Here is a 19,963-nt window from a genome sequence, read left to right as displayed (position 1 = left end):
ACTTGACCATGTCGTGCATGACCCGACCCCAGTAGATATCACTAAGTTAGTAATATTATATAAGTAATTAAAAAAAAAAAAAAAAAAAACTGTCAATAAAACGGCTTAACTACAAAAGATAATCTAATTAACACATAATAACTAATATCCTTATTAGGGTTTAGGGTTAGGCATGACTAGTAACGATTTACTTTGGACTAAATTTATAATTAAATAATTTAATTTTGTTGGTAGATAATATCAATTTATCCGTTAATTCATTCTATAATTCTCCACTTTTCTGCTGGATAAGGTCCCATATGATCCGGACGCCTCTAAGTCCCGCTTGACCTGCTCTCCACCGTCTAATCCACGCGTTGTTCTTCTCTGAATTTTCCATTTTTGGCTTCCTCGATTCTCGGTGCGGATAATTTTCTTTTTTCTTTTAGTTTCCTTTCTTTCCATCCAAACAGACTTTAATCCGAGAAAATCCATTAACTGGACTCGGATTCCTTTCGCCGCACCATTTCACAGCCTACTTCTCTCTCTAATTTACTCCCATTTTCCGTTTCCCAGCTCGTTAATCCAACCTTTTCTTTGCTTGCACTCTCTTCTGATCAAAGCCGCTATGATGTTCACCACCAAAACCGTTCTGGGATTTCGTTGATTTGATTGCTTCATCGTTTATGGTTAGCCAATCGTCTCGGCTTTAGCGATCTCCGGAGATCGTTTGATTTTGCGCTCTTTGTTGGGGTTTTCTTCTTGTTGTTCTTGTTTCTAGGTGAAGGATAGTGATGATGAGTAGGTCTCAAGAAGATCCGCAATCTGGAGTTGGGGTTTTGCATGAGGTTTCGTCTCTGCTTTTGAAAATTCTCCGATCGCCGCCCCCGCCGGTGCCTTTTTCCGATCATGTTCTGGAATTGTCTTCCGTTATTTCGTCGTCGTCGTCGAGAATTTTGCCTTCGTCGCAGATGACATCGGCTGGATTTGCGTCGCTGCTTTTAGGGATTTCGCTGACTTTGATGCTCTGTGGATCGGTTACTTTCTTTCTGGGCTTCATCTTGATGCCTTGGATTCTCGTTTTCGCGATGATTTTCTATGTGGTTGGGATCGTTTCTAGCCTCTCGATGTTGGGACGCTCTATGCTTTGTTGTTTAACCGCTCCAATGCCCCGGAAAGATTTCAATGGTGAATTTCTCATCTACCTCTGTTTCCTTCTTCTATTGGATTTTATTTTTGTTTCATTTCCTTATCTGAATTTTCTTGCTGGATGTTTGTTATCATCAATACTTGCATATTATCTTTATCTCTGAATTCTCTTATGGCTTCTGCTTGTGAAATATTCGTTGTATCTTGTTCATTGCCTTGCCAATTATCTTGTCAATAATTGATGTTTACCTCATTTCTTGGATTGATATTGGTGCGATCTGACTCATTATTAAAGATAAATCCTGAACCTGATGGATCTTGCCCTTTTTTGATGTACGAAGTTTACTCATCCTTTCAAAGGGAGCGCAGGCTTCTTCGATAGAAGAGCTTTTTTTGTCTTGGTCCCAATTCAACAATAAACAAGTCCGAACTAATTGAATTCAATTTTCTCTTAGGCTTGTTAGATTTGGTAGGTGTGGCTGTGTGGTAAGGGCTTGAGATGGGGATACCCCCTAAGATCTGTGGGCTCAAGTTATTGAAAATATGATAGCACTTTGGAGCTTTTATGTGAATTAATGAGGTGGGCCGTGAGAATAATTCACAGAATGGGTCTAGATGACCCCGATATTCAATAACTTGTTCAATAACTTGTGAACTTTCCTTCCAATAAATTGATGTTTACTTCACCTTCTTGATTTTGCTCTGTGATTTTTCTTAATGAATGCACACGCATATCTAAATCTGAAAGGGAAATTTAGCTGGGCTAGTTCTTTATCAAGTGTAAGAGTGAGAAATATTGCCCATATGTTGGCATTTATTTTCTCGTGCTTCCATCGATGCATTTGAATTCCTTGCAGTCGCCTAGTACGAGCATGCTTGAATGTTTAGGTCAGGTTTTTGGGGGTAGTTTTTTGTAAGCATAAAGTGAATTGTGCCTCTGCTTGTGTCCAAAGATTGATGTTTGAAGTTGGTAAAGCAATTTTTTGCGATATCGACGAATTTGATTGTTTTGTGGGCTTGTGTGATCGGTGCTTGTTCTCAATGAAGGCTCGGTTTCTTATAAATGCGTATGTTCGTGTGACCGGTGCTTAGAATATTGTAGGTTATTGAGTTTGTTTATTTGTTATTATTGCTGCTGCAGCTTGGAAACAAATGTAAATATGAAGAAACCTTGGTTCAACCAGCAGATAGTTGACTTGTTTGCGAGAGGATGGAGCGCGCGGGGCTTACAGGAGAAACCGAGTAAAGGTGCCCTTGTGAATGAATGGTGCTGCCTCTAGAAACATATAGGCAAGATGAAGTTTGAATTATTTACCACCGTTTGTTGTTTTTTGAGGTTGTGGAGTGACATTGTGTTGTGTATCTTCCTGCTTTTAAGACTTTCTGAGTCCATATATGTAACTGCCACTGTTTGAAATGCCTGTTAGGCTATAAAACAAAAAGAAATAAAAAATGTCGTAACAATTGTGAAGGTTGATTTTCATGGTGTTGGAGGTTTTGTGATGTCCCACGTTGGTTGGGGAGGAGGAGACCAAAACACCCTTTATAAGTGTGTGGAAACCTTCCCCTAGCAGTCCATTTTAAAGCTTTGAGGGGAAGCCCGAAAGGGAAAGTCCGAGTAGGACAATATCTGCTAGCAGTGGATCTGGGCCGTTACAGGTTTTGTTTCGAAATCTTGGGCTAGACACTCAGGTATTAAGTCTACCGCTAGCATCTCCTCTTTGAGCTTTCCCTTTTGGGCTTCCTCTCAAGGTTTTCAAAATGGGTTTATTAGGAAGAGGTTTCCACGTTCTTATAAAAATTGTTTCGTTCCCCTCTCCAACCGATGTGAGATCTCACAATCATTGTTTGGCTTTGTTGGTACTCGTTCCCTTTCCAGTTGATGTGAGATTTCACACTTTTAGAGCTATTTGTTTGTGTAACATCTAACCCCAAGTGCACTAAAATTGTTCTTTATGTTCTTTTAGATTAACCATATTCATTCAAGTGGGTTTTGTTAAATGGGTCGAAGGATAAAGTTCAGATCTTATAGAAAAACCATAGCCAAGACAAAGCCTTAAGATAGCACAACTTCGAAATAATGAAGCAAACTATATGTTAGATAACTCAATAATTTTTCTCACGTACTTGAAAACTTGGGACATGGACCGAATATTTAGAACAAACTAATCAAAACGAAGTTGAAGTGACTTTGCATTTGGTGGAAGAATTAGAAACGAACAAACGTAGAGGTGAGGTGAAGCTCGATTAACCAATGTAGAGATGAACCTTGATGGCGAGCAAGAAGACGCAAATGAGACCGAAGTAGAGAAGAGAATGAACGACGATAGCAGCAGCGCTGGTGTGAAAGTTGCCGAACTCCAAGCACCTTCGGTTTCCAGGAAGCTGGAAGAGCAGCCCTGGTGTTAGCAAAACAAACAGAATGACAGCCACAAAAACTGGACCCCAATCTGCCATTTCTCGTTCTTGTTGTGTTCTTTGCTCAATGAAAGTGGTTAACTTCCAAGCACACTTGTGATGTTCAAATCAGTGGTTAGAGCTTTATAGAGAGAAAGAGTGTGAGAAACTTTGGTTGGAAGAAAAGGGAAAATGGGGCGGAGGCTTAGCTCAGTGGAGTTTCTTTGATTCATTCTTCTTTGCTTTGCCATTTTGAGCATCCCATCCCATGTGCTTATTTCAGAATAACTTGCCTTACTCTGCTTCCTATTTGTTCGACACCGGATAGTCTCGGTCATGAAATTTACTCATCGTTTCTAAAAGTGAAGATCATTCTCACTCACCAACACGAGTCCTTCAATATGTTTTGGTCTTGCTCACATGCATCGTAGGAAAATTCCCACGAGGTCACCCAATGTACTCGGGTTCTTGCTGATTCACACGGGATTCCACATGCCCCATGCTACTCGGGTCAGAGCGTAAGCTAGTGATGCTTTCGGCTACTGGACTCTCGCCATCTAGGGTGCAGCACTCCACCGCTATGCCTAGCAGCACGACGCTTGTATTGCTCTCCCACAACCCCGTTTTCACAGTTTAGGCTGCTCCCATTTCGCTCGCCGCTACTACAGGAATCGCTTTTGCTTTCTTTTCCTCTGGTTACTAAGATGTTTCAGTTCACCAGGTTGTCTCTTGCCTGCCCATGGATTCAGCAGCAATTTGAAAGGTTGACCTATTCGGGAATCTCCGGATCTACGCTTATTTTCAACTCCCCGAAGCATTTCGTCGCTTACTACGCCCTTCCTCGTAAGTAAAGCATGCTTAACTTTGTGATTGAGTCGTCGAGAAGGAATGTGAACATTGTTGGTATAGGTAGTAACTTTCATTTCTTTCAAGTCTTTCTTAGGTAAAATAATTGTGACTGTTGAATATAATTTAGGGAGTTGTTGGTTCATAATCTCGTAAATCAAAATTTTAATTATAGTTTTTTTTTTAATAATAATTAATTAAGTGTTGATTTCTCTACCTATTAAACAAACAAATAATGATTAGGTTGTTACAATTGGAACATTTAATTAGTATATTAGATTTATTTGAGATTTTATTGTATTAATTAAAAGTTTAATTAAAATTAGTTTTAACTTAATAATGAGTAATTAGAGTGCACATTAAAAGTAATAAATTAAGTAACTAGTCAGATATTTATGTTTTTAATTATAGGGATACTCGTTTTGCTCGGTTTGCTAATTTTGCTGCTTTTTTATGGGTCTTAGGTCGTGTATGCTAATTAAGCTTTTGACTCTAGTTATTTGTGGTTGCACCTTGCTTGATACGTGATGGTCATTGTAGATTTCAGGTCGACTAGGCCGAGGAAGCTCTAGACGGAGCCGTATGAGGCAAGAGTGTCACGTACGGTTCTCTGGGAAAGGTGTGATACTCCGTCTCTCTCTTGTATTGTGTCGTTCATCCTCGTAACTAGTGTCTGATGGTCTGAATTTCCAATGAAATCTGATCTTTGCATCTGTCACGTACGATTCTTTGAGAAAAGTGTGATACTCCGTCTCTCTCTTGTATTGTGTCGTCGTTCATCCTCGTAACTAGAGTTTGATGGTCTAAATTTCTAATGAGATATGATCTTGGCATCTCAGCTTCATCATTCGATTTAGCTTCATAGAAAAAACGACAATAAAACTATATTTTTATTGGAATTAAAAATTCAAAACTTAATTTTATTTATTTATTTATTTATTCTATTACTTTTTACTAAACTGTTCAAAAAGTGTTGTATTTTTACAATTAAAAATTTTAAATAATTTTTAATGTGATAATATATATAATAATAATAATAATAATAATAATAAAATTAAATTAAATTAAAAGTCTCAAACAAGTTGGAAGTTTGGGTGGATTTCCACGCACATGTTTCTTTCTTTAGTTTATCCTAAGATCTCATTCTTTATAAATACACAGCTTATTCATATGATGGTGACTTCCTATTATTATCCAATTAATTATTTCATTATAATCCCAATATATTGGACTTTTTATCTTGTCCTTCTCAACTCGTTCAAATCGGACCACTTCAATAATTTTAATTTGGTCCATATAATTTTAGACGCTTTTATTTATTTTTATTTAGAATATTTTTAGTGACCATAAAAATGTTAGGATAGAAAATGAAAGCAAGGTTGTTCGAGAAATAAAAAAATAACTAAAATTATTCTTTTTGTAAATATCATAACTAAATATCAAATAACTCCAAAAATTATATATAATATAATTAATTAATTAATATAATCACAATTTAAGTCGAATTATTATATATATACACACGTTCAATGAAATAAAGCAGTCCAATTTTTTTTTTAAAGATATATATATATATATATCTAAAAAAAATATAAACTACTTTATTTTAATTCTTTCATTTTCTGAACGTACTTGTGTATATATATATGTATGAATTAAAATAAAGTAGTCCAATTTTATATATATATATATTTTAATGTAATCACAATTTAAGTCGAATTATTATATAATAAAAAAAAGAAAGAATTAGTAGAATATTTTTTTATAATTATTATTTTGAAGTATTAGAAGTTTTGGGATTAAAATCGGATTTAAAATTAATTTTATATTGGAATTACAGAGAAAATGTGAGAACGGTATTCTGAACAAATGTAACGGTAGCGACCAATAAAAATCCAATTTTATAATTCTAATTCTAGGCTTCGTGTCCACTTCCACTTTTCGATTTTTCCGTGTAAAGGAAACCGAAGTGCACGGGGCGACGGAAGCACCATCTGTGGAATGTGCTAGTCAATTCTCCAGCTCCGATTTCAGCTTGTCGGTGGTCCGGCAAAGTTTCCCGGCGTCGAACCGCCGGCGAAGTTGAGGTTTCCTCTTCGATCTCCTCTCTCCGTCTGCAGTTTTGCTACTCGGAACAGTTGTGTTCCTGCTGCAAAGCTGCAAGTTGAACCTCTTATTTCGGGAGGAATTTGAAATGTTCTTTTCCATTTCTTCTTGCTGAAAGCGCTGACTCGATCTGTTTACGATGAACGTCGGTAAGTAATGGAGTCAATAGTTTCTCCTGTTTTTCTAATTGTGCTCATATTTCCTGATGTCGACATGAATTTTTAGTTAATTGATTGAGTAGGTTTCGCGGAATCTGATTTTACTAGTTTCAGAAGTGTTTGTCGTTGAAATTTAGAAAGTGTATGGTGGATGGTTATTTGGGATGATTGGCTCGTGTTTGATGAAGAGGTTGGTCATATTTCAGTTCTAGTAACATAAGCTGAGTTGTTTCGAGTTGATGCAGAGAAGAGGCGATTGTGAGTAGTTGAAGTCACGTGTTTATCAAAATTCAACCCCCAAGCTTCTGGAATTGGATTGTATTTGAATTAAACTTAGAGATTTTAAGAAACTTGAAATAAACGGTGTTCTTTAAATTAATTTAAGATTATTTACTCTCAGCAGCTTCATTAAGTCTTAGATTATACATATATATATAATTTCTTGCGTAGAATAATTAAATATTTGGAAACTTTGATCTGTTGAACTGTAGTTTCTTACGTCTGTCTCGATCCTATTGAATGCTTTTCATTCTCAAAATAATTACAGAAGATTATTTTCTTTTATCTCAGGATATGATATTAATGATCTTTATCGAGAAGCACAAACCCGCTGGCTGAAGCCTCCAGAGGTGTTCTTTATTTTACAGAATTATGAAAAATATCAGCTGACAGAGGAGGCCCCTAAACAGCCAACTAGTAAGTAACCTTATTCACTATATTTTTTCTTTGAGATAACTTTTTGATGGCTTATCATGCTAGACAGTTGTTGTATACCGTTTAGATTATTATTGAACAGTGGATTTGCAACAGGTGGTTCTTTGTTTCTTTTTAACAAGAGAGTACTCCGTTTCTTCCGTAAAGATGGTCATAGCTGGAGGAAAAAAAGGGACGGAAGAACTGTTGGAGAAGCACACGAACGACTTAAGGTTTTGTATGATGCAACCATTCTATTTAAACTCATTTACTCATTTACTTTTCATCCATATGAAAATTCTACTATTTCTCTCCATTTACACTCACCACAACATATCATGACAACAAGCCTGCCACAAGACCCTCTCCTCATCACGAAATGAGGAGTTCATCACAATCTACTCAAACAAAGACAAACAGTTCCCCTATTACACACCCCAACAATCCCAAACAAACTAAAAAACTGACTCTTGAGAGAAGCAAACTGAAAACTCCAAAAAAAGATGATCAAAATCTTCCTCCTGTTGTCTACAAAGAACATGCAATTGCAGTTGCAAAACCAGAAAGCAATGCCGCAGGATACGATCGTGGGTGTTGACTCTACCATATAAAGAAACTTGACTTTCTTAGGGAATTTAAGCTTCCTTAAGAGAAGAGAACACTGTGGTCTCTTGAAAGGGAGAAAGGGAACAAAGGATGGAGAAAAATGAACGAGAAGAGACTAAGATCCCAAGCTTGCAAATTCTTTCTCCCTTGACAAACCTTCTGATTGGAAAGTATAGAAATAAGGTCCTCCACCTCCAAAGACTCACAGTTAGTGAGGAACCGACCAAGACGACGGAGATGATTGAGAGGGAGTCAAAATAGAAGCAAATGAAGACCCCCTCTTAACAGACAAGTGATAAAGACGCAGAGACAGCGCACAAAGGTGCTCATCTCTTACCCACCAATCCTCCAAAGAAAAAAAAAGTATGAGGCCCATCCCTTATATAGCGTTTCACAAATTGAGGGGGAAAAAAAAATCCAAGGCAATTGGACTTTAGAGGTTTTCACTAGTGATTTTTTTTTTTTTTTAAGAGAGAATTTCATTGATGATTGAAATTTACAAAAGGGATGCAATATTCATGATGTTTATAGAAGACCTTCCCAATTAACCGCGAGGGATGTAGAACTATAGGAAGTAAAAATACTGGACAGTTTACACCAAGATATAGCTTGGTAAACAACATTGTCTTTTCTGCGAATATTTTTTTGGTTTCTTTCTTTCTATAGGTTCCAAAAGAAAGTCATGATGGGGTTTTTTGATAATAGAGCTTTTGCATTCTTGAAGAGGTGATACCTTAAGGCCATGTCTAATAGATCCTTTACTTCCCTAGGAAATGTGAGATGCCATCTGAATATATTGAGAATCGTCGTCCAGAAATTCTAAGCGTATGTGCATTGCATAAATAAGTGGCTTTTTGATTCGTTTCCATTCTTACATAATGGACACCAATTTTGAAATAGGGTCATGTAGGATTTTTTTTTTTTTTTTGGTTGAAGATTTTCACTTGTGCTAATGGCTTTATGTGCTATTTCCCAAAAGAAAAACTTCACCTTTTTAGGGTGATGCCCTTTCCAAATTGTCTTTGCTAGGGTGATTTATTGCTTCTTTTTTTTCTCTTATGTCCAGCATCAAAGATTTTGTAGAGAAGACCTTGTCAGCACTGGGCAGCTAAGTCAATGAGTATGCTTCATTTGACAATACCATTAGGGCAAGGGAAAGACTTAATTTGTCCCATTTTGTTGCTTCATTATCCTTTAGGTTCCTACCAAGGTTCAAGTACCATAATTTGTTGACAACATTCCACGTTTCTTTGATCTTGGCTTATTTGCTATGAGAGAGTTGTACAAAAGTGGATACCGCTGGACTAGTGTGATGTCTTCAATCCATGGGTCGGTCCAAAAAGAGGTGCTTCCTCCATCACCCACCCCTATGGCGAATTTGGTTGGTGATGAGGTTTTGATGTTTCTTTATGTACTTCCATGGCTCCTTTGCAGAAGATGGAGGGGGTGGATTTTTGTGTGATGTAGGAGTATATTTAGTCTTTATAAGTTTTTTCCACAAGGCATTTTCTTCCTGATATGTCCATATCCATTTTGCAAGGAGAGCTTTGTTCTTCAAGGAAAGCAATCTCGAGGAAGGCAGCTTGTTGTTGATCAATAGGAATTCAATCAAGATCATGGGGAAATTTGAGGAGGGCATCATCCTTTATATATAAGGACGTGAAAAAGGACACAAATTCTGAGACAATTTCATCTTCATTTACTAAGCTTCAGCCTTGTGTTGATGGAATTTCCATGATGATACTTTTTCATTTCTTTGTGATCATGATACGGTGGAAAAATTTGGGTTTATTTCACCCTCCTCTAGCCATCGTTTTTTACGTTTTTTGTCTTCATGGTTGCTCTTCCTTTGCTGCTAACGAAATAAGTTATGGTTTAATGAGCTTTTGTGTGTGTGTGTGTTGAACCAATTTCATAGAGCTCGTTTCCTTCGTTTCATCAAGGAGAGCAATTTTAGTAAGTAGTTGGTTTCGTTTTGTGGAAATACAACCAAAAACCTCCTTGTTCCATTTCTTTAAGACGTCTTTTAGTCTTTTCAGTTTGTTGATGAAACCGTGCCCCGACCATCCACGAAGTGGCATGTTCTTCCACCAGTATTCTACCATTGGAAAAAGTTCAGAATGGCTTAGTCACATATTCTCAAAGCGAAAGGGTGAGGGGCCCCATTAATAGCAACCCATGGAGAGTAGAATGGGATAGTGATCGGATGTAGGTCTATTCAGTCTTCGAGCACCGGTGTTACTGAAGTTTCCAAGTAGGCCTTCTGCAGCTAGAAATCTATCGATGAGTGTCAAGGTGGGTGGAGATTTGTTGTTTGACCATGTATAAAGACCATTACTGAGGGGAAGGTCAATGAGTTCAGATTCTCTTATGAAATTGTTGAAATGTCTCATGCCTCGTGTCTTTTCCACTAGATTTTTCATGTGCCCATCGAGAGATATTGAAGTCACTAGCCAAAAGCCAATTCTCTATGCATAGGCCAGATAGGTCTTGTAATTCCTGCCAGAAGAGAGGTCTTTCTTGATATCTGCAATGGCCATAGATCCCTGTTATCCAAAAACTGTAACTATCGGCCAATTTAATATGTGTGGTTAAGGTGTATAGACCTTTGGTGATTCGAAAATAATCTGAGTTGGGTCATTCCACATAATTAAGATCCCCCCATGTTTCTGAGGCATCTAGAGCTGACCAACCAATGTCTAGCATTCCAAAGGGATTTAACTATCCAACTATCTACATAATTCAATTTTGTTTCTTGAAGAAAAACCACAGTGGGGTTGTATTTGAGGAGGAAGGTCTTGATAAGGGCTCTCTTTTGCCAATCTCCCAAACCTTTAGCATTCCAAAAGATAATAATCGTAAGAGGTATTGACCACCCAATTGTGACGAGCTTGATTTCTCATAATTGATGTTTGAAAGGAGGCCAACAATCTCTAGTTAGTCTACTCTGTTTCTTGGCTGTAGTGGGCTGCTTTTCCCGGATGGGATAACCATGATGCACATGTGGTTTTCTTTTAGCCACGGTGCCCGGATTTGGATGACCATTGTTGGTGTGAGTGTCGCCGATATTGGGGTGACCTCTTGTACCTCTGTTTCATTCTGTTTTTCTTGAAAAAGAGTGCCAAGCTCTAAATCCGCAAGGATAATCTTTGGGGACAGGTGAAAGCCAACAGTGGAGAATTTTGTTCCTGGGACGAGGAAAGTTTTTTTGTTCTTAATGACGATGACATGTTTTTCTGGTGATGTTGCCACAAAGTGTGGATCAAGAATAAGAAGTGGTATAGTAGATGAGGTTTTGGAGATTGATGAAATGTGGAGTGAGGGTCTACTGTCCTTTGGTTTATGTGGGAAAACTATGGGTTTATGAGGCATGGCCAATGGGGAGGGTTTGGTCGAGGGGTTGATCTCTTTTTGTAGGGGTTTTCTTGGGAAGTAGGGGATGATCCATGGCAAATGAGAGTGGTCTTTGCCTGTCTAGGGCTTTGTGGTATGGCCATAGTCTCTATGACTTGTAAATCTAGTGTTGAGTCATACTATACTTGAGAAACCCCTTTGGGTAATGTTCCTCGGCAGTTTGACCAGGGATATGGTCCAAGAATGCCTCCTGAATTATCTGTAATAACCTTGGTATCCTCTGTGGTACAGATTCCTTTCTGTGCTTATTCGGTGCCATAGAAACTAATCATAACGCCGACAATTCTCCATTGAATTAAGGGTCTAGCTTTGTAATCATAGAAATAAATAGAGTGGAGGAAATGATTGGCGAATTTTCGTTTGCATGAAACATATTATGGTAGCAGTAGTTTTAACTCCAGGACTATTGTAACACTACAATGGTAATACTCAAGTGCTAGAAAATGAACTGTAAAATGTAATTTCGAACTGTGAGTTGTAGTATGAGGAAAATTTTATGAGCCTTGTATTTGGTTAATTCAATTTCAATATTAATGGATTTAGTGCTCTAAGCAACTTATTCAGTGGCGTACGTGTTAAAATTTTTCCTTCTATGCATCTTGAGTGCTATAATGCCCACTGATCGGTCTGCATTAGCTCTTCTGTGATCAACTAATTTTCTTACTGATTGTTCTAGTGTGGATTATTCTTTGTCTGCATGGTTAGGTTGGAAATGCTGAAGCGTTAAATTGCTATTATGCACATGGAGAGCACAATCCCAATTTCCAGAGACGTAGCTATTGGATGTTGGATCCGTGAGTTTTCCTTTTCCTTTATAGAGTGCACAGTCATGTTATCATGTTTTAGAGCCTACTTTCTCCCTCCCAACTTAACCATCTGCCAATTTATCCTGTAAAGCCTAAACACTTCAATTCTATTAATTTGTTTGTGTTCTACATATGCTATATATGCTATATTCTTCCACATGTACAATTGTTTGGACACTCAAACCAAGGTTTTTATATTTCAATTTCAATTTTTCTTTATTTATTTATTTATTTTTTGAAATAGCACATGAACATAGCCAGAATTTATACAAGAGTAATAAACTTTGAACAGAAAATTCCCCTTTGTTTTTTTAACGTATAGTTGTGATCTATTAACACAGTTGGGTTTTTATTTTCTTATAGTATATTGAATAACAGTTTGGTTTTGAATTTTCTTTCCAAATATTTATTACTCTTGATGTATTTGTGATCTATTAATATATATTTTTTAAAATGCATCATGTTAAACCTATTGTGAATCTGTGATTCCAGTTGTTGTAATTATGGACAACAGCTATGAGCATAACTTCTCATGCATTGAACCAATTTTAGAGCCCCAGTTTTTAAAGAAGATTTCCGCAAGGAATGCTCAAATGGTATAGGAAAACCAATAGAGGAGGGGAAACAGGAAATGACCAGAAAAAGAAAGAATAAAGGGGGTAACACCCAACAAATAGAAAAGAACTAACTCGCAAAAAGGAGGGCTAAGTGGCCAACAATTGACCACCAACACTGATTATGTTATTTAATATTTAGAGCATATTTAGAGCAAGTGTATGTATGTTAAGTTTGTTATTAGAAATTTATGTGCTTATGTTTAATTTTCTTGGCAGGTCATTTGACCACATTGTTCTGGTACACTATAGAGATATTAATGAGGTGAGTTACTACATGCACTGAATAGATAAAGCAAGAGTGAGCTAGTATTGTCACTATTCTTTTATTTATAAATACAGAATTTATCAATATCATTCTGTTTTTCAGCTTGTATCTATGTTTTCATTTCTTCTTTCAAGGTTGGAATGGTTATCTTATGTGATAAATTGATAAAAAAAAAATTAATTATCCTGTTACTTGTCTTATACATGCTTATGAATGTCTATTTTTTGCTTGTGATTTTACATGCTTCCAAGTTTTTTTGACATGACTTGTAATAAAAAATGAACTCCCCATGCTTCTTGCCCAGTAAAACCAACTTCTGTTAGGCGATGCTTAAGTGCCTAATATCTTTCAAGTAATGCTTAGGTGCATTTGACAACTTTGTTAGGCATTCTAAATACAATTTTTTTTTTCTTTCCTGCCTTTATATAACCCGACTTTCATTAAGGGTGAAACTACAGAAGAGAAGGCCACATAGAAATAATGGTACTTAATACTATACATGATATAAATATAAAGTTTGGGGGCGTTTTTGGAGTCAAATTAGTTTAAGAATTATTTTTCTATCAATACAGAGGGATTGTTGCCTTGTTAGCATTAGGTTCCCATGATGAGCCATCCCTTGAGCCTGGTATATGAATAGTCTGGCTAAGAATGTTAATTATGATGGTACTTTATTCGTGTGTGGGTGTGAAAATTTCTTTTTTGAGAAAATAGGAACCAGGTTTCATTATAGATTTTTGTGCTAGTTTTTTTTCAAGGATTTTTGTCGAATTCCAAAACCCATGAATACCATACAAGTTCATGCCAGCAATTCTGTGTTTGTAATATCATTATATATTCAGCTAGAGATCTTATTCTATTTTTAGGGATGACAGCTATGTTGGTTCCACCAAGTCTGTATTTGTATTATATGACATTTAAGCACATATTTATTCTGTTTTGAGTAAATTTGTTCAACATTCACGTGAGATTTCTGTTGCAGGGAAGGCCTGGGACGGAAAGTGTTCCACAATTATCTCCAGCATCGGCTTCTACTTTTGGTTCCCATTCATCTCAAAGTTTTGCTTTGGAACATCGACAGAGTTCATTGAGCCCAGGGTCTGTAGAAGTTAGTTCTGACACTGGCAACCGTACTGTTGGGTCAAATGGTGCGGATGGGCAGCATGAAATATCAGAATTAAAAAACGAATGTGAGGTTTCTCAAGCTTTGAGAAGGATAGAGGAGCAATTAAGTTTGAACGAAGACAGCTTGAAAGACATTGATCCATTTTATGGTCACGAGGAAGGTTCAAATTCTAACCTTATAGACTACTATGAGATGTCCAATGACGATCAGTTTTCAGTGCTGCAGCATTCAGAAAATGCTATCCATGATAATAATTATACATCGTTTGAGATCCAAGGTAATTTTAACACAATGCTGCTGTTTCGGGATATTTTTTTGCAAGCATTATCAGTATATGGAGAATTCTGGAGAACTTAAATATATGATCTGATTGCTTGTTGGAATCCCTTAGATTCTAAGGCTCTTAATTCTACTTTCCATGCAGAGGTTTCTTTCTTGTGTTGCTATATTTTACAGATGGAACAAAATGATTTTTGGCTACTATGTTTTGGGGGTCCAAAGCAAAGTTGATGCTTAACACCTCACCACCACCCCCCGAAGACAAGCATACATTCTTTTACTTAATAGAATGTTCCTTTTGCCCATTCCACCCATGTTTTTTTCCTTCTTCCTGGAACAGTCTTTAAATTTGCTAGTATTACTTGATTGGGATGTTCTTTTTTCCAATTGAAAATAAGTAGAAATACGTCTACTTTCACATTCTTCCTGCATGTTTTCCTTTATTATTTGTGGAGATAATATTAAATTGTACAAAATTGTCTGATGACGCCTCTTTGTAATAGATGCCAATGAAAAACATTCCGATTATGCTATGGCACACGAGATTATGTTTGATAGTGAAGGAACTCAACCATGGGGTTATGCACTTGGTTCACGTAAGACAGCTGATCTTGAATCTCAAGATAGACAGTCTCTCCTATGGAATGAAAATGTAAGTTCACCAGCTGCAGTTTAGACATTCAATTTTTTCATTTCTAATTCATTTCTTTGGGGAATTATCCTTTTAATTATTAACATTTGATTAATAACAGGAAAAATCATCATCGTCTTTGAGTAAAAGTACAACTGTGGACAATGAACATTACAACTTGGTGCACAGAAGAGGAGAAAGTACTGTAACAAAATATTTGTTCTATCTATTCTATTTACCATCAGTAAATTTAAAGAAAATGGTTTCTATTGTTAACTTGAGTTGTGATTATCACGTTACCAGCTTCTGCTTTGCTTGGAAGCTGCACATCTTCAGAATATACTTCACCACTAGACAATCATGATGTTAATTCCAGCTACCATATACCATTTCTTACAGAAGACCATGGAAATTCTTTTGAAGTTGATACCAGTTTAATTGTTCCACAAGTGCAGAAATTTATAATCCGCCAAATTGTTCCTGAGCAGGGTTATGCCACTGAGAATACCAAGGTACTTGTAATTTTTTGTATTTCTGTGCTGTGATGATCAACAGAGTTTGTTATGCTTGATGGCTGCCTTGATAGTCTTGTGATTTTTTAGCTTTTTATACTGCTTTCTCAAATATATTGGTGAGGTTGAGGCAATGCATGCATTTGATCTATACTGTCTATCTTGATAAACGTTTGAATCTTAGAATTTCCTGTGGTATTTTGCATTTTACTCTCAATAATTGCAAAATATTTTCTCCTCTTACCCTTTCCTTTTCAGCTACAATTTCTACCTTGAGCTGATGTCATAGTTTCTGTTGGCATCTTTGTTGACCTGATATGGACGCAAATGGGGAAGTTCCCTATTTCAGAATAGTGAAGTTCATTTTGTAATCGGAATTGCAGTGACTATTTATCCACATACACACACATGACATATGGACGTATATTGGCAGAATTGCTGTGATTATATTATTTTGAGGGAAAGAGATAAAAAAATCTCCAGACTTTCTGGAGGTCCGATTCTTTTCTTCCCTATCATCTAACTGATTGACTTTCCTCCTCATGTCAAAGTTTTATGCCTATCCTTAAAAGTCTCACCAAAGGATTCCACGCCCTTTACAAAAGTTCCCTCGCCTATCTACAACATCACTCAGAACACCCCAGATGGCACTCTCCAGCCTCTTTAACAAAGTCTTCTTCTGGCCCACGTAAAATGAATATATTATAAACATAAGGACTGCAGTGGACTAATTGAAACATTTTACACATTAGGGGCTGCAGTGGAGAAATATCCTAACATTAGGAACTAAAACATATATATAGTAGTGTAAGATGATACAGGAAGAAATCTTTTTCTTCAAGATAAGATACAAATACAAGTAGGACTAGTATTTATACCATTTCTTTAGGCGGCTATTGTGCAAGTAATTACTAACTTCCTAACAACCAAATCATCCTGCAGCGGCTAGTTTACAAAAAAAAAAAAAAAAAAAAAAAAAAAAGAAAACCCTTTTACCTCCAATTATTAGTTGAAACTCACAAACCTATAACATACAAAACAGAAGCCTACATGATTTAGCCTATAAATGCTATATGTTCAATGTACTCATTTTCAGTATTGTTTCCAACAGCTAGACTATTGCCTTGTACTCTAACTACGTATGACTTCAATTAATTAATTAGTTATGGAATATGCAAGGTAACTAATTGTAGGGACCTCAAAGATAGTATTTCTGACCTAATTTGATCAATGGTTAACCGAAAATTAAACTATTTTAACCAGGTTTCTTTGTTTGATGAGTTCGTAGATATAGAATACTAGCATTACATCCAGAACTGTTGCAATTGCTTGGTTTCTGAACAATGATATAGGCTCTCGTAAGAGTAGTAAAAGGAAGTGTTACCATTTTTGCTCTATTTTGATTCTGATCAGTTGCAGCCTCTGTTATTCTCATTGATAGTTCAAATACTTAAGTCATAAGTTCTCTATCCAGGTCATCATTATTGGATCTTTTCTTTGTGATCCTTCTGAATCTCCTTGGGCTTGTATGTTCGGAGATATTGAAGTTCCTCTTCAGATTGTTCAGAATGGGACTCTTTATTGCGAAGCACCTCCACACCTTCCTGGGAAAGTTTCTTTCTGCATTACATCTGGCAATCGGGAACCCTGCAGTGAATTCAGAGAGTTTGAATATAAAATGAATGTTTGCAGTCATTGCTACTCACATTCTAGTGGAGCTACGAAGAGTCCAGAGGAGCTGTTGTTACTTGTCAGGCTTGTCCAATTACTGCTCTCTGACTCTAACACGGTAAATTCTGAAGTAAGGAGCAATTATGTGAAAGCTGGTGATGATCAGTGGAGTTCTTTGATAGAGGGTCTTCTAGTTGGTAGTGAAACTCCTTCTGATACCGTTGATTGGCTTCTTCAAGAGTTGCTAAAAGACAAGTTGCATCTCTGGCTTGCTTCCCAATCGAAAGATAGACATGATCCGGCAGGCTGTTCCTTGTCCAAGAAAGAACAGGGTATTATACACATGATTGCTGGCTTGGGCTATGTGTGGGCATTAAACCCAATTCTCAGTTGTGGTGTGAATATAAACTTCCGTGACATTAATGGATGGACTGCTCTACACTGGGCCGCACGATTTGGAAGGTTCAACTTTTTTAGTGTTTAGTTTTACTTTTATGATTTCAGAGCTTAAATATTAACAGAACTGCCCTCAGAAAGTACACTATTCTAGAGCCTATGGCTCAAAGAGAATATGGAAGGGCAATTAACGCGAAACTTGGCCAACAATGTTTGATTTATTTTCTGGTGTGGAACCTAATCATTCATGACATTTTGGATATCTGATAAGTAGTTGGATACACTTGCATACAAAAACTTGAATGAAAAGCAGAGATTTTCCTTTTCCATACAGTTTATTCACCATTCTGGGCATTCCATGTAACTTGAACTAGTAATGAACAAATTAAGAAACAACTGTTTTTGCTACCCTTAGGAAACATACTTTATTTGCTTCATCTTTCTCAAGATGGACATGAGTCGGTGGTATCCTTCAACATATTTGAGTTTTATCTTAGTATTTGTGAAATGACTTCTTTTATTTTATTTTTATTTATTATTGTTATTTTGCTTTTAAATCAGGGAAAAAATGGTTGCTTCACTAATAGCCTCAGGAGCATCAGCTGGCTCTGTGACTGATCCTAGTGCACAAGATCCAGATGGTAAAACTGCAGCGTCTATTGCAGACATCCATGGACACAAGGGACTTGCTGGTTATTTATCAGAGGTTGCACTTACTACTCATCTTTCATCCCTCACATTTGAAGAAGGTGAACTTTCCAAGGGCTCTGCTGAGGTAGAAGCAGAAATGACTGTAAATAGCATTTCAGAGGGGAACCACACTTCTACTGAGGACTATACCCCTCTAACCGATACGTTAGCTGCAGTAAGGAACGCTGCACAGGCAGCAGCACGTATTCAATCTGCTTTCCGTGCACATTCTTTCAGAAAGAGACAGCAGAAGGAGGCAGTTTTTGCAGCTTGCATAGATGAGTATGGAATTGATCCAAATGACATACAGGGGCTCTTAGCAATGTCAAAGTTAAAGTTTTCTAATCGACGTGATTGCAACGCTGCTGCATTATCTATACAAAAAAAGTATAGAGGTTGGAAAGGTCGTCAAGAGTTCTTATCGATTCGTCAGAAAGTTGTGAAGATACAGGTACTATATGATCTCCATGAACATGCATGATTTACAAACAGTTACTAAACACGCTAATCTAAAGCTTCAGATGTTGACGCTGTTCCATTTTATTATTTAAAACCTTTTTGCTGTCATTTTCCATTGTTAACAGGCACATGTGAGGGGGTATCAAGTTAGAAAGCATTACAAAATAATTTGTTGGGCTGTTGGAATTCTTGATAAAGTTGTATTGCGTTGGAGAAGGAAAGGAGTTGGTTTGAGAGGTTTTCGTAGCGATATAGAGTCCATTGATGAAAATGAAGATGACGATATTATAAAGGTATTCCGCAAAGAAAAAGTGGAAGTTACTATCGATGAGGCTGTTTCACGAGTGCGATCGATGGTTAACTCTCTGGATGCTCGTCAGCAATATCACCGTACGCTTAAAGGATTTCGAGAAGCTAAGGTGAGCCATACTTTTTAATGGTAATTATGAATGTCAATAATGTCTTATTGCTTAATCACCTATACTTGATTCTGATTCGAGAAGCATGACTCCGTTTTAGCTTGATCTTGCATCATATACACATCCTCGATACGAGTTTATCATTTACATTTTCACGACTTCGTGAATTAAGTGTAGATCAAGCCTTATATTGGCCTTCTTATGGAGCTGAATTCATGGTGCTATGGTTTTGTTGGATGACATCTTACATCCCTAACGTTTACAGGCTGAGCTTAATGGTGCCGATCGTTAATCCACAGGATCGACTTCTCTCGTCGACATTTCTGAGACTGAAGATTGTAATCAATATCCTAAGTATGTGTAGGAGCAACTTGGTAATCCTGATTAACATAACATTCACTGATTTCATCTTTCTTTTTGCAAGTTACCTTTCTAGTTAACCATCATATGTACAGTATCCCTAGTGATTATAATTGGTAAGCACAGATGTTTAGTCATATATTGTCTCTGTAAATGATTTGTATTACTGCTGTAAATGGTTTGGGATGGGAGTATGTTAGGAGATTTATGCTATTAAATTAATCCCTTTTTCATTTATTTGCTTTTACGTTTCAGGTAGGGATTTGAACTCTCGAAAAGTTTTTATACCAACCCGACGTTGTTAATTGGTTATCCATACGGAATTTTCACCTCTAATATTGTTGCATTGTAAAAATTCAAGATACGATGGACAATAGAACACTT

General features: G+C 36.8%; 3 protein-coding genes across 3 annotated transcripts; 2 read left to right on the top strand and 1 right to left on the bottom strand.

The window, feature by feature from the left end:
• Positions 1-289: 289 nt before the first annotated feature.
• On the top strand, positions 290-2,603 carry LOC111779335 (uncharacterized). The gene is made up of 2 exons (XM_023659476.2): positions 290-1,167; positions 2,270-2,603. The coding sequence occupies exons 1-2, from the start codon at positions 774-776 to the stop codon at positions 2,284-2,286; spliced, it is 411 nt and encodes a 136-aa protein (XP_023515244.2). The 5' UTR covers positions 290-773; the 3' UTR covers positions 2,287-2,603.
• Positions 2,604-3,000: 397 nt separating this feature from the next.
• On the bottom strand, positions 3,001-4,192 carry LOC111778105 (uncharacterized). Its single transcript, XM_087119341.1, has one exon. The coding sequence runs from the start codon at positions 3,583-3,585 to the stop codon at positions 3,376-3,378; it is 210 nt and encodes a 69-aa protein (XP_086975467.1). The 5' UTR covers positions 3,586-4,192; the 3' UTR covers positions 3,001-3,375.
• A 2,078-nt stretch (positions 4,193-6,270) lies between these two features.
• LOC111778575 (Calmodulin-binding transcription activator protein with CG-1 and Ankyrin domain) lies at positions 6,271-19,816 on the top strand. The gene is made up of 13 exons (XM_023658486.2): positions 6,271-6,626; positions 7,206-7,331; positions 7,446-7,561; positions 12,054-12,142; positions 12,988-13,033; positions 14,019-14,439; positions 14,945-15,093; positions 15,194-15,272; positions 15,376-15,584; positions 17,059-17,717; positions 18,213-18,792; positions 18,926-19,219; positions 19,485-19,816. The coding sequence occupies exons 1-13, from the start codon at positions 6,617-6,619 to the stop codon at positions 19,509-19,511; spliced, it is 2,805 nt and encodes a 934-aa protein (XP_023514254.2). The 5' UTR covers positions 6,271-6,616; the 3' UTR covers positions 19,512-19,816.
• Positions 19,817-19,963: the final 147 nt, after the last annotated feature.

Source organism: Cucurbita pepo, chromosome 17, assembly GCF_057944985.1.
Source record: "Cucurbita pepo subsp. pepo isolate OVF chromosome 17, ASM5794498v1, whole genome shotgun sequence".
In the NCBI taxonomy this organism is placed as follows: domain Eukaryota; kingdom Viridiplantae; phylum Streptophyta; class Magnoliopsida; order Cucurbitales; family Cucurbitaceae; genus Cucurbita; species Cucurbita pepo.
This window is presented reverse-complemented; position numbering and strand designations above follow the sequence as displayed.